We start from the raw sequence: 15,466 nt of genomic DNA on the forward strand, positions 1-15,466 counted from the left end.
GAAAAGATTTTATTTGGAAATCTTATACAATCCAATATTTAAAATCTTTTCTAAACCTTTGTATTTTCTTACTGTGCAATATGAAGAAAATATAATTTTTTTTTACCAAGTACCCTCAGTTTACTCCTATGCTATATAGAGATTATCATTTTCTATGTGGGTTATGGGGAAAAGGTGAGGAGCTAGAAGAGTCAAGAGTTAAATGCAAGGAGACCAGCTAAAAGCTAAGAGGTAACATATTTCTAAATTTCTGGCTTAGGCAAATTACTAAAAAAAAATTGACTCAGGCAAAGAACAGCTTGGGGATTACAGAGGGTATAAGACAATAGATTCCACTTGGAACAGGTTGAGTCCTGATACACCGATGGGACTTCACAAGGAGTCACCTGGTCATCAGCGAGATAGGCAGACCCAGAATATCAAGCCAGAGACATAACTTTTATAAACAGAGGATACAGATGGTAGCTGAAAGCTATCAGATCTCCTTGAGAGAGTATGTGTAATTATAGGAGAAGAGAAGCGGGAACACAAATATGTCACTGAAAGCCAGAGGAAGAGCAGCTAGTGTCTGAGAAAATGTAACAAGCCCTCAGAAAAGAACATTTAGAAAGGAGGAAATGGATCGAGAGTAAAATTCTGATAAGGAGATCAAAAGTATCCAATATTTGGGTCACTGGTGAGTCTGGCGGGAACAGTTTAGTGGGCAAGCAAGAGAGCACAACTACAGTAGCCTGAGAATCAAACAGAAAGTGAGTGAGTAGAGACAATTCTTTCAAAGGCTTGGCTGTAAAAGGAAAGGAGAGCCAGCTAGAAGAAAAGGTGAGGTAAGAGGAAAGGGTTTTGTTTCATTTTATGATGCAAGGGGCAAGAGTACTTTCATTGTAAATGCTGATAAGTAAAGAAGGAAGGCTGAAGAGAAAGAAAACTTCTTGGAAGAAAATTATTAGTGTTAACTTTTTAAAAAATCTCTAAGTTCTTATCTAAATTTCTGAAGACTAACAATCTGAACAAAACAACAATGAATTTAGAGAGCATTTATATCTTGAAGACATTCTAATCATTTTTTATTACAGTATTATTCAACAAGGCAAGCAAGTAGGTAAAACACAACAAAATTAGTGTTCACTGACATTTTGCTTTCATTAAAACTCCCATTCTCTCTACATCTTTGACTTCTATTTATCAAACCTGTGCATTACTCAGGTTTCTGAAATAACATAAAAAGCTACCATCATATTAGAATTCATTTTTAAAACTGAATGAAGGCAGGAGAATAAGTGATTAAAAGTTTTCAAGCCTGGGCAGTTTCCAGCCTGGAAGAATGGTGGTACCACTAACAAAAACTAAAATTGATTAAAAAAAAAAAAAAAAAAAAAGCTGGGTTTCACAGTAGCATAATCTACATTCATAATAAGTAAAGTTGTTATTTCTAACAAACATACCTGTTTCATGAGGATGCTTTTTAAAAAGTAATTTTACTAATGTTACTAACTTAAATGGGTACTCAAATTAAATGATAATCAGACTATCCCTACCAATAAAAAGACAAGCTTAGGGCTTCCCTGGTGGCGCAGTGGTTGAGAGTCCGGCTGCCAATGCAGGGGACACAGGTTCGTGCCCTGGTCCGGGAAGATCCCACATGCCGCGGAGCGGCTGGGCCCTGTGAGCCATGGCTGCTGAGCCTGCGCGTCCGGAGCCTGTGCTCCGCAACGGGAGAGGCTGCAACAGTGAGAGGCCCGCGTACCGGAAAACAAAAAAAAAAGACAAGCTTAAATTCATCTACTTTTGGTATATCAATACATACCAAAATATGGTCAATAAAAGACATAAGACACATGAAATCTATCCATTTAACAGGTATCTACTGAATGCTTCCCAACGCCATGCTCTCTTCTGTGCTGATGATACAACAGTGAACGAGGCAGATAAGGCTGCTCCCATCCTGGAACTGGCATTCTAGCCAGGGAAGACTACAATACAGATATGAAAATAAGATAATGTCAAGCAACAGTGAGTGTTACCACTGCAGTAACTGGGAGGAAGTAACGGCTACTTCCAGGGTGGTCAGAGAAGGGCTCCCTAAAGGACAGAGTACTTACTTGGCTGAGACCTAAATGAACAGAAAAAGGCCAGTCGTGCAGCAACCACTCCAGATAGTGGGAGTAGCAGGCGAAAGTCAACCCATTTAAAAACTGGCTAACAAAGTGAATAAAAGTGTAGGGACACGCAACAATATTAATGATTTATTAATGTTATGGGATAGGCAATATCACTGTTAGATATAAGTACACAGAAAATATTAATGTTCCAAAAAGGCTTTAAAATATTTCACAGGGGCTTCCCTGGTGGCGCAGTGGTTGAGAGTCTGCCTGCCGATGCAGAGGACACGGGTTCGTGCCCCGGTCCGGGAAGATCCCACATGCCGCGGAGTGGCTGGGCCCGTGAGCCATGGCCGCTGAGCCTGCACGTCCGGAGCCTGTGCTCCACAACGGGAGAGGCCACAACAGTGAAAGATCCGCATACCGCAAAAAAAAAAAAAAAAAAAAAATTTCACAGGTGCTTAAAAATTAAAATATGTGGTACTTAACAGGAATCTTCTGGTATACACATCACATGTGCATAGCCGGGAGGGAGGGAGGGAGGAAGGGAGGGAAGGAGGGAGGGAGGGAGGGAGGGAGGGAGGGAGGAAGGAAGGAAGGAAGGAAGGAAGGAAGGAAGGAAGGAAGGAAGGAAGGAAGGAAGGAAGGAAGGAAAGCAAAAGCATTTCTGTATTAGATAAGCAGTAAAAATAAAGAGACTCTTACTTTTAGCAAATATGTCGACTGGTGATCCATCAGGCAAAAGCCACGGCCAACCTTTGAACTGCCATGCAGGACCTTGCACAAAAACTGCTACAACCCGGTCCCTATAAATAGAAAAGAGGGAAGGGAAGAGTGGAGGCTGAGTATCTCAAATATTCTTGGTTACTATAATCCTTATGGAAAGAGTCTCATCATTATTCCTGCAATAGTCTCCTGTCAATACTTCTGTGAGGCAAACACAGTACTGCATTACCATAACTTTTCATTATAATGTTACCATTAGGGTACATAATGATTGCTACATTTCCCATGTGTTGTTTTTTACACCTAAGTCATTTAAACATAATTACATGCACAGTCCTATACGTGACCCTTTTAGCCTTTTATCTCTGCCCCTTCTATTAATTAAAGGGCCCATTTTGCTTATGCAACAGGTAACAGTAGTATATCTGTTAATTGAAAAAGTTAGTTTTAAAAGAAAATCATTTAAAATTCAAATGCATCTTAAATATTTCACTTTAATTAAAAATGTTATAAATTATAATAATTTGCTAACCATTTTATAAAGCTCAAAGGCCTTATTTTGAGTTCTGATTATCTGGAAAATAATCTGAGTACAGAAATTACCTAAACTTTTAAACGTTTTCAATTGTTTTATAGCTGTTTCACTCACCCTAAATTCTCTAAGTTTTTTCTAAAGCAACTTGTTTTTCCCAGCCATTCAACTTCATTTTCCTAAAAAACACAAATCTCTTTCTAGGCCCTCATATTTCATTAGCTTCCAGAAAATTTAATTAAACTGAGAAATTGTAATAAGTACAAAAGCCATACACAGTATAAGCCTACAACTAAAGAGGTGGGAACAAAATCATAACATCAACAATAATAACTAACACTCATTAGATTTACTACGAGCATTTACTATGTGCCAGTGATGGTCTAAGCAGTTTACTTATGTTAACACATTTAACCTTCAAAACAACCCTGTGAGGTAAACTATTATTACCCCTATTTTACAGAAATGCACAAGCATACTAGAGAACAGTCCACTAGCCAGAAGAGAGAAGGAGGGAGGGGAGGAGTGTGGAGAAGAGAGCAGAGTGGGAGAGAGGGAGGGAAATCAGTGATTGATCTTGTGCACTGGTTATGCTATTGTCCTGTATGGGGGCTAAGAAATCACATGAATAGCCAACTCAGTGTTACAATGGAAAGAGTTCTGACCTTACAACTCCCTGAAAGGGTCCTGGGAATGCTCAGAGGTCCACAGACTACACTTTGGTAATCACTGCATTAGATGGAGACTCTGTACATCCAACAGAATATTAAGCCAAAGTTACCTTCTATTCAAGTTAAAGACTTACAGCAGTGATCAAAGTTACTATGAAAAACCACAGCTTAAAATTCTTAACCTGCTCAAAATCTCTAAGGCTAAAATTCAACCTTAAATTAGAAAGTTCCTCCTTCATGGGATATATGCTCCATACTGCCTAAACCATCTTTGGTAATGGAGCACACTATTAAATGGCCTCTTAATTTTATGATGTAACTTGCACCATACAATAGTTGAAGGTCCAAGGTACCTGCCAAAGTAAAGAGGATTTGCTAGACAGAGGTCCCCTAGATCCTAGTGTGTCTCATAGGGTTAGCAGGTGAGCTGGATAATAAAAATACTATTCCCAGTGAACTCCTGAGAGGACAATTAACAGAGAACAGAAGAAAGGTAAGGAAAATGTTATCCCTGGGTTATGACACCAATGGCTAGGACCTCATATATAACTCAAAGTATTTCTGTTAGGTACTAAAGGAGAATTCTAATACAAGAACCCTTGATTCTTTAGTAAATTTTTAACATACTAATATTCTCGATGGCTTGACTTCCTAACATCTGAAGACTAATAAGTACTTCAAAGGTAAATTTCAGCTAATGCATCAATGTGTTACACTCTCTATATCAGAGAGATGCACACTTAGACTTTGTATTTTTACTCTGGCTTAGATTAATTAAACAATTTAAGGTAATTCATGTATCTGAATTTATACGCACTTTATATTACAAAGATTGGGTTGGCCAAAAAGTTCGTTTGGGTTTTCCGTAACATCTTACAGGAAAACATGAACGAACTTTTTGGCCAAACCAATAGCTTAATATTTTATTAAAGGACATTTTAATGCAATAAAAGAGCTGAACCGGGGTGATGTTATTATTTTTGTTAAATTATTTCCTTACAATAAAAGTAACAATGCTTTCACTTATCACTTCTTACTAAAAAATTTGAATTCTCCAAATCAAAAATCTAAAACATAGGCCCTCTAAAACAACATTAGTCTATTTGAAAATTTTGTTCTAAAAGCTGATCCAGAATAAATGGACAAGTGGAAAGAATTTTTACTCTCCAAGTTTTCCAGAAGTTTGTGTTTCTTATAAGTAAAATAAAGTTTAGACATCCAAAATATATTACTTAGGTATTACTAGAATGTTAACATTACTGATGACCAAATTAGACATTAACACAGGTTTCAAGGATAGGTTCTATCTAGAACTCATGATAAAATCTGATACTTGTTCATTACACAAAAAATTAATGACTTTAATGACTATGTGAAAAATACAGATTAATTTACCAGTCTTGAGGCATTAGTTTAAGGGGCTGGTCTACTACTCTGTAAGGAACTGTGACACTAATTGCAGTGCCCCCTGGTTGCATCTGGTCTTTTCTTCTCTGTATTAGAGTTTCATTTTCTCGTTGGCAGCCTTGTTTCTTCTTTTCATCTGATGGGACAAACCTTTCAAAAAACAGAAATGATTCCACAGGAATCGTTAAAAAGAAAAGAAATCGTATTTTGAAATGATTTTTTAAATAATGATAGTTTTAAACCAAAAACATTATTTTTTGATATAAACCCACTCCACATGTACAGATCATAATGCTTGAAGAGTATGGGTCTTTACTTCCCATGCCAAGTAGAACTCAAGCTCACTTAGGCCAGAAGTCAGTATGTGTGTGTGTCAGTCTCCCACACAGACACCCAATTTATATTCCTTCATCTAGCATTTAGTATTCCTCAAGATTAAACAACCACACTAATCCTTGATTTCTCAAATGCTAGTAAGAGGCAAATTTTACTATAACTCAAAGGTCACTTGAAATGGAGTTGACGTGGCTAGCTAGGTGACTCAGTCTACCCAGGAGCATCAGCAAACACCCCTTGCCACATGGTAGCCACCACTCCCATCAGGATACAGAACATGTGCAACAGACCAGAAAAGTTTCCTCTTGTACCTTTCAGTAAATCCCCATCCTCCTCCCCCAACAGGAAACCATACAATTCTGCTTTCCATCACCACAGATGAGTTTTGCCTGTCCTACGAATTCATATATGCGGAATCGTACAGAATTGTACTCTTCTTTGCCCAGCTTCTTTCATTCAATTTAATGTTTCTGATATTCATCCATGCTGAGGGGTATATTGGTAGTGAACTAGCAATGAATTCTTTTTTACTGCTGAATAAGATTCTATTGTATGAATATGCCACAATTTGTTTATACATTCTCCTGTGGTACATTTGGGTGGTTCCAAAATTGCGGTTATTACAAATAAAACTACTATAAATACTCTGGTATAAGTCTTTTTGTGGACGTATGTTTTCACTTCTCTTATATAAATACCTATGAGTGGAACTGTTGGATCATTGGGTATGTTTAACTTTAAAAGAAACTGTCAGAAAGTTTTCCAAAGTGGGATAAAGTATGAAGAACATTCTAAAGGCATCTCTGAGCTAGCTAGCAAGAAGTAAAGAACTCTTGGGCCAAAGACTGAGTAAAGTAGGGAACTCAAAGAGGTTAGAATAACACTGCAGACTTCTTTCCATCCACGGAAGGCACTGGCAAACTAATTAAACTTAAGCTTTGTCTTTTATTGACACTATATTTCACTAGACTCCTGGAAGAGGAAACAAGGCCCATATTCTGCTCAAGGTAGAGAATCTAACAGAAGTTCCTTCTTACATAAAGCTAGGACTCTGGGGGTTAAGTTCAGTATAATATAAATAATGTAAGCTAGAAATAAACCCACTGCCCACCCGTTTTCCTGCCCCCCATGTCCACCCCAGCCCTAACCAACACCCTGACAAGTGCAAGAATAATCAAATCTCGGAATTGCAAATTGGACCTCACTTGGAGTTAAAGCAAGAGTTAACAACCCTGACCACAGTGACTGGTTCAGAAATAAATGTGTTATACAAGCCAGGCAGATAAGACTTAATCCTGGCATTTTTGGTAACCTGGAGTTTCTGATGGTCATCTTTGCCCCTGAAGCAGGAGAACCTGCTTAAGAGACAGAGAGACTAACTCCTGATCACTTCATTTAGCACTGAGTCCAGCTGTGTCAGAAGCTAGGACTAGTTATATTGAGCTAATAAATTATTTTTTGATAAGGCTACTTTGAGTTGGTTTTTAATACTTACAACAAAAAGTGCTCTAATGAATACAACCAGCAATGATACACAACTGATTGGATGGATATTTGTGATCTGGAGAAATATTTTGATATCCACTGACTCATCCAATATTTGCAATTTATTTATTCCACTTTGCATTCTATGAGGGTGAAGGAGTATGGGTGATATGATTAAAGTCATTACTGTTTAAACAAGAACAGTTCTAGTAAAATAATTTTCTTAGTATAAAATGCAAATGAGTTGATATACTGAGGTTAAGTTCCAGATTTTAAGTTTACGTTATTTTGAAAAACAGAGCAATTTTATGGATATGTCACAGATTAAAAATATAGTTTTCAGGAATTCCCTGGTGGTCCAGTGGTGGTTAAGACTTCACCTTCCAATGCAGGGGTTGCAGGTTTGATCCCTGGTTGGACAGCTAAGATCCCACATGCCTCAGGGCCAAAAAACCAAAACATAAAACAGAAGCAATACTGTAACAAATTCAAGAAAGACTTTAAAAATGGTCCACATCAAAAAAAAAAATCTTAAAAAAAAATATATAGTTCCTTTCTCCTAAATAAAAGAAGCTGAAATCGGGGTGGGGGTGGGGGGGAATTAACAATAATTTCTGAATGTTAAACCTCAAACTGAGAATTTAACTTAAAGCAATGTTAGATTGGCTATGCTCCCAGGTGCTTAGCAGACACAAACACAAATCTTCATTCTGGAACTCAAAGAATTTCCACAAGAAAAAAATTCCAAGGAAAATGAACAGAAATTACTAAATGAAAACCATTAAATGAATATTAAAAAAAAAAACCAAAACTAAACACACAAGGAAATGAGGTATAATGAATGAAACAATAATCAAAAGAAAATGATTAGTAAGGACTTCCAGTGATGCAGCTATCAAAGACCAAACCTGTAAAACAAGCCTACAAATACGTACAGGGAAAAAGAAATTATTTTTAAAAAAGAGAGAGAGACCAAAGATTTGAAAAAGAACTAAACAGGACCACTAAAATAGAAAAAATAAGATATCTGAATTTTAAAATGGAATGACTAGACTAGGGGATGGTCAAAGAAACAAACTACAAGTTATACCTACAGAAATGATCAAGAATGCAGGTGACAGAGCAACAGATGGAAAGTAGAACTGTTTAAGAGACATGGATGATGAAATGAGAAAGTCTTAAAGTATGTCTCATTTAAATCCCAGAAAGAAAGAAAAAAGGGGAGATGAAGGGAGAACACACAGGTAATATCTAAAGAGATAAGAGCCAAGACTTCCCAAACTGATGAAAAACACAAATCCATAGATTCAATTCTGAATCCCAAGGTGGGATATATAAGAAATCTACACCTAGGTACACCAGATAAACAAATTTAAAATGATCTTTAAAATAATAAGATAAAGCAGATTTCTTTAAAAGGACTGATTACCACAGCTGACCTCTTCATCATCAACAAAGGAAGCTAGAAGGTAGTGCAATAATACCTTCAATGTAATAAGAAAAAAATTAACTCCTCTATGGTTTTCCAGAGTGGTTGAATCATTCTGCACTGCATGCGGCAGCAGGGAACACGAACTATTTATGGTCCAGTGTAAGCTCCAGTAAGCGTTCTGCCTGCTCTTCCCCAGGCCTTAAGTGGTTCCCTCACATGTGTGTGCTGAACAGTATTTGACTAATGCAAGGGGAACCCTCTGCCTATCTCTGGAGCACTCTCTCCGTGCAATCTTTCCTCTTTGGAACTCTGCCCTGTGAGAGGACCATCGTGGCCAGAGTCACAAGTGCCATCCAATCAGTTTATTTTAAATAAACTTATGGTCCCAGTGAAACTTCTCTCAAGATCATGTTTTAAAATGTAAAATGTGCTTTTTCATATTTCCATGATACAACCTTAATTTTGTTATTTAAAATGTTAAAGGTGAAGGCAGGTTTTATTTTATTTCGTTTCATTTACTTAATTGAAGGGCTAGAAAACTGAAGAATCCTCAATTTTACATGAAACCAAACAGAATCTATGCCAACATGAGCTATGGGTTACAGCCAGTACTATAATTGTGTGGAGGAGGTTTCAATTATGCATTAATTACATAGCAAAGCCTCCAGCTGACTCAAGCTGCAGGGGAGATGTCAGCTGCAATGAGGTGTTAAACAATGAAGGGAGTGTTTTAAACTGAGGAGAAAAATTAGGCATGATCTATCCAAAGAAGGTAGTCTTGTTAAATTGTTTGGCTTCTCTGTAGTAAGGCTAAAGAGAAAGATGCTAAAATTTAGTTTGTGATTTCCATGCACTACTTGCTATCTTTATTATAAAATAATATTTTATATTATCAGATCTATTTAAAGAGATGGGCCAAAATAATTATATTTCATATTCATCCAACTGTAGATTACTTGAGGACCTGCAGACTGTAGATTATCTGAGTAATCCACAACACTGTCGGAATACTAAACTTCACAAAAAAAGCCTAATAAAATATAAAAATATAAAACCTAAAAATTCCTTCTTTCCACATTGTTATTAGGGAAAGGTTCACTGAAAATTTCACTCAAAAGTACTAAAGAAAAAACACTATATGAATACACTTGTATGTGCCAGTTACTTAGGTTTTTATACAGCTATTTAAGTCACAGGCACTCAAAATTCAATTCTGCATTTGGTAAAACCTGGAATCAGCAAGTATTACAACTTATTTTGTTACTCATTTTTAATTAGTCATAAGTTATTTAGAAGCAGCATGATTTTCTTTTTGGAGGTGAGGTTGTTTTGTTTCTTTTTTAAGAATCGTCATCGTTATTTTACTGAGAAAGTTAAGCATCTGGAAATTTTAACACAGGATATAGATTTCCTCTTCACTTCTTCAACTATCTTTTACTGATGTCTAGGTTAAAAAAGTATGGTCCCTCCTCCTCCCTCTAGGACGTATATACATCTAATTATTTAACGTTCATATTACTTTTTTGGTTCTTTAACCAGAATTTGGAAGTGAGGAGAAGACAACCTGAATTTGTTTTAGAACCTCTTCAAGCTCTTCAGCTGGAGCAAAATAATTCACGTTAAAAATTAATACAATAATACCTTCTTCGTTAAAACTTTAGTCAGAGTTTCTATAATTTTCCCCACAGTATTGATATAAAAGAATATACTGTTTTGAAATTTATATTTGAGACTATCTGTAAAGCCTATAGCACTGAAACTGAATTTTTGCTTTCTCAAAATAAATACTGCATTAGTAACACTAATTCTCAACAATAGTTCCATGTCCTATGAAAAGAACAGTTTAAGAAATTACTTACTTCAGGTCCTGTAGAAGGTCCTTTGCATTAAGCATGGTTATTAAAGAGGTGGTAGCTGCAGGAATTATGATAATGGGTGTTCGAGATCCTATAAGGACAAAATTTTAAAGGAGCAAATATGTTATTCAAAGGAATTATAGTTACTTTCCTAATTATAAGTTAAAAGTTTGTAAATTTGTAATTTTAACTCCTTTGAGCTAAAAAATATTTTAGTCAGCAGTGATACTCAGAATATTTAATGATCAGGATGACTTGAGCACTGACTACTCAGAACAGACACCAAACACAAACATTTGGTATAAATGCACAAGCATGCAATCAGCCCTGATTTTGTAAGCTAGCTTACTCACGTTTACTTTTTTAAAGTAAGTTTAGAGTCACAGGCACAACCTTACCTTTCTTCTGATTTGGGGGAGGTCTGGCTTGAGAAACTGTAAGAAAGAAAAAAATTCAAAATGTTGTTATGAAAATCACATTCTTATTTTCAAACCTACAAAGTAAATAAGGCCTAAAATATCTGTATTTATATATGACTAGTTGTAGAATTTTTAAATGTATTGCAATCTTCTTAAATAATATTAAGTTATTTCTCTGCTTCACAAAACCACTACAGTGCCTTAGCACTTCAACAATCAGTGGTCACAAGGAAAGGGGATACATGGGCATTGGTAGGCACTGAGTATCTACATTCATGGATGCTTGGATCTAGAAAAGGAAGCAAATAAATAACTTCTGAATTAACTGATTATACTGTAATAAATGCAAAAACAGAGTACTACAAGAGCATCTAACTCTGGGGGAAGGGCTGGGAGAGGGAAATGTACTTAACCGCTGTGGAGGAAAAACAAAGACATTACTGGGGACTAAGACCTAAAATATTTACCTTTTTCTCTCTTTTTAAAATTTTTTGGGTTTTTATTAGCAGAAGAAAACATTATAGGCAATGAGTCATGTAAAGGTCTTTATTCTGGAATTGCCCGTATTATCAATAATTTTGAATACATGTTATAAAAACATGAATATTTGTATCTTTTCATTATTTGTATATACAATGGACTTTATAATACACAAAAATATTTGTTGGCATAATAATGGCAATATCAGCCTAGTTCAAGATTAACATATTTTACAATAAAAAGTGATGTATGTTCAATTTTCAGTATTTATTCATACAATAAATTTTTATTGACTGCCTTCTACATGCCATGTGCTGTGCTACAATTAATTTTTTTAAATCACACACAAAAAAATTCAACAATTTAAAATTCTAATTCAACATTAGTTCTTAGAGATACCACTTTTAAAGGAAAGCACACACATCTTTGGAATATGTTCCATTTTAAAAGCAGTAAAATGCTAAATTTTAACTAATACTTTGTACTCCTTTATATAGCTATTTCATTGTGAGAAAATATTACGTAGTCCACAAGTATGATTCTTCTAGCCACAGAAAGCAGAGAAGGATATATACAAATACAAGTTCACACACATATTTATTATGGTGTTCTCATCTTTCTTCTTCCTGAGAAAAAAATACTAAAACTTTCTTAAATTATTTTTAGAAATAGTACTCATGGATACATCTGACATGTATACATGGATACAGCTAGATAATGTCATCTGGAATGTAATACAATCTCAATAAATACTTTGAGTTTGCTGGCGGGATACAGGAATGATGGGATGGACAGAGAGATGGATAAACTGTAGACGGGAGCTGCTGAATGACTAAGGAGAACAAAGAAATCTTCAACTGAAGTACCACTGATTTGCTAAGGGAACCCACAATGGACCCTGGAATATAGGAAAAGATTCTCTCAAATCAAGGCTGAGAAGACTTAATGTAGCAAAAACACAAAGTATAAAAGCTCACATATTAAAAATAAACTTTAGGTGTTTAGTAAAAAAACAAATACAATTAAGGACCAAGACAGGGACATGAAGATGAACATGCTAAGGATAAGCTTGATTTAAAGGATGGGGGAGCAAAGAGCAGAATAATACGAGTCCACAAGGAGAGTGATGGAGAGCAAGAGCCTGTACTCGGATGATCTCGATTCTATCCCCACTGTGCTGCTTCACAGGCAAATTACCCCAGCACGCTAAGATGAATGCCGCTCAGCTTCAGTTGTCCCCAACCATAAATCAGAGATAACAATTTCTACATCTTGATTCTGTTTTAAGAGTCTTAAAAACATCAAGGCAAGTTGTCCAGGTCCTGGGCCCTGGGCATATTTACCATTCACTGAACCTCGTGGCCCCCGCTGACGTAAACTGCCACTGCTGCTTGTGCCTCTACCACTACCACTGCCTTCCGCAAACGCAATGACCAATTGTTTACAAGCTGAGAAGAGGCAACTACTGTTACTATGTTTGATTTCAAATATAATTAATATTCTTTACTTAAATATTTATTCACAGCCTATGTACAAGGCACTCTGCTAGGTTCTTATTTTTATGATGATAAATAAAACAGAAATAATCCCTGCCCTCAAAGACTTTTCAGTAAAATAGGGGAACCAGACCATAACAAATAGGCAAACAAACACATATAAACAAATTTGAATACATAATATTAAGGAGCAAAGAGAATATACACTGATATTAAAGTGTCCTTTAGACAAAATGCTTAGAAAAAGCCTCTCAAAGGAAATGGCATTTAAGCTGAGGTTTGAAGGACAAAAAAGAGCCAACTTGCAAAGAACAAGTGAAAGAACAGTCTTGGTAAGAGGTAGGAATGTGGGCAAATGCCAAAGGCAGGAAGAAACTGTCATGCTTATGGAACTGCAAATGTGCAGACAGACCATGGGGACAAAAGGAAGAGTGGCAGGAGATGAGGTTAAAAATACACATAGGAGCCACTTTATGTATGGCTTTCTAGGCAACGTTAAGTTTGTTATTTAAGTGCCACTGGAAAACCCTGTAACTTTTAAGCCAGAAAGTGACATAATTTGATTTTCACATCACACCTTCTGTAAGGGAAAAACAATAAATTTAGATAAGGGATCAAAAGGGGGACAACCATGGGGCTTCCCTGGTGGCACAGTGGTTGAGAGTCCGCTTGCTGATGCAGGGGACACGGGTTTGTGCCCCGGTCCGGAAGGATCCCGCGTGCCGCAGAGCAGCTGGGCCTGTGAGCCATGGCCGCTGAGCCTGCGTGTCCCGAGCCTGTGCTCCGCAACGCGAGAGGCCACAACAGTGAGAGGCCCGCGGACCGCAAAAAAAATAAAAATGAGAGGGACAACCGTGAAAGCAGGAAGCTCAGTTAGGACTATCACCGATATTCTATAGTGGTGCTACCCAAATTATGTGCGGTTAAGCATAAGGTTTTTCTGTAAACTTTCCAAGGTCAACTAAATAAAATACAGTAACAATGAACAGGTAGAAAACTGGCCATGCACCTGGATGTTGTGCCAGTACTGTACCCTCAATTCCTATCTGTATCTTGTTAGGGACCAGAACTAAACAGGTAATGGACTAATAACAATACTTTAAGATGCACTAGTCTACAGAAATGCTGGTGGCTTAGACTTAAGTTGTGGCAGTGGAGATACAGAGAATAGATAAATCTGAAATACAGAAAAGGTAAATTTGACAGAACTCACTGACATATTAGATGAGAGGAATAAGCAAATGTGAAAAATAAAGAGTAACTCCTAAGTCTTGGACTTAAGAAACAGAGTTGATAGCAGTGTCATTTATTCATGAAGAAGCAGAAGAATGTGAAGTAAGACATCTTGGGAAAAATATCAAAGAGCAAAGGTTTTAAGGTTTAATCAGTTTTAAGATGCCTACAGCACATCCAAATGTTAAACAGTTAACAGATGATACCAGAGGTAGGAAGAATTAGGGACAGAAGTTTGAAAATCATCAGCACATAGATTTAAAACTATGCAATGGGGTAATCCAACCAACACCTAGGTTACAAAGTGGATCACTGAACAGGGCTAACTCTCTCTCTCAATCTCACATGAGCAGTAAGCAGATAAACTAGAGTTACAGAGTCATGGGTACTCACCTACCCATTTCAGAAGACCTATGAAACAGAAGTAAAGAATGAAAGATGGAGAAGTGAAGTATGTGATGTACACGCATTAGAAAGAGGCAGCAAGAGCAGGGATATGTGCAAGAGATTCATGTGGCTATAAAAGGAAACAACATTAAGTTCCAGGACTGTAGCTTATCAAAGGCTTGTGTTTCTTAATTCACTGGAAGGCATGTGCCTCTTGTTAGTTATATTCCCTAAATGAATGTTTAGAAGTTGGGAATAATTGTAAACACTTTAAAATATTAAATTGACCCAGGGACTTGCCTGGCACAATTAGTGCTAAATAAATATTTGATGAAAGAATAAATAAGAAAAAATGATCAAAAATGGAACACCATGGGACTTCCCTGGTGGTCCAGTGGTTAAGAATCCGCCTTCCAATACAGGGGGTGCGGGTTCAATCCCTGGTCAGGGAACTAAAATCCCACATGCCTTGCAGCACAGCCAAAAAGAAAAAAAAACAAAGGAACACCATCCTTGAGTTCCTTCACTGAAGGAAAAAAGAATAGGTAGTTCAGTCCCCTATTTCCAAATAATTCAAACTCTACCTAACAAATAACAGTATAGATCTATGCTGTCTCATGTATAACGTTACATTGCCAGAAATGTTTTGTGTGGTTTTCTTTTATTTTTCAATTTAAAAAAGATAATCCAGGTGAACATGCCATATATTGCACAATATGCCTTCAAAATTGGGCATCAGCAAATACATTTAACAATCTGCAAAACAAAAATTCACTGATCAAGACAAAGATGACAAACTGCTAACACCCACTCAAGTCAGGTCTTACTGACAAATGAGCATTAAAAACTTATAAAATAATAAATCACTGCTTTTGGAATGGTGGGTAGGGATTGTGGACCTATGGGA

General features: G+C 36.6%; 1 protein-coding gene across 1 annotated transcript in view; it reads right to left on the bottom strand.

The window, feature by feature from the left end:
• Positions 1 to 15,466, bottom strand: part of CDC73 (cell division cycle 73) — a 92,137-nt gene that overhangs the window by 9,743 nt on the left and 66,928 nt on the right. Inside the window, 4 exon segments of the mRNA XM_019920526.3 lie at positions 2,805 to 2,905; positions 5,424 to 5,585; positions 10,548 to 10,635; positions 10,943 to 10,978. Of these exon segments, the coding sequence (XP_019776085.1) occupies positions 2,805 to 2,905; positions 5,424 to 5,585; positions 10,548 to 10,635; positions 10,943 to 10,978 (387 nt within the window).

Source organism: Tursiops truncatus, chromosome 1 (assembly GCF_011762595.2).
Source record: "Tursiops truncatus isolate mTurTru1 chromosome 1, mTurTru1.mat.Y, whole genome shotgun sequence".
In the NCBI taxonomy this organism is placed as follows: Eukaryota; Metazoa; Chordata; class Mammalia; order Artiodactyla; family Delphinidae; genus Tursiops; species Tursiops truncatus.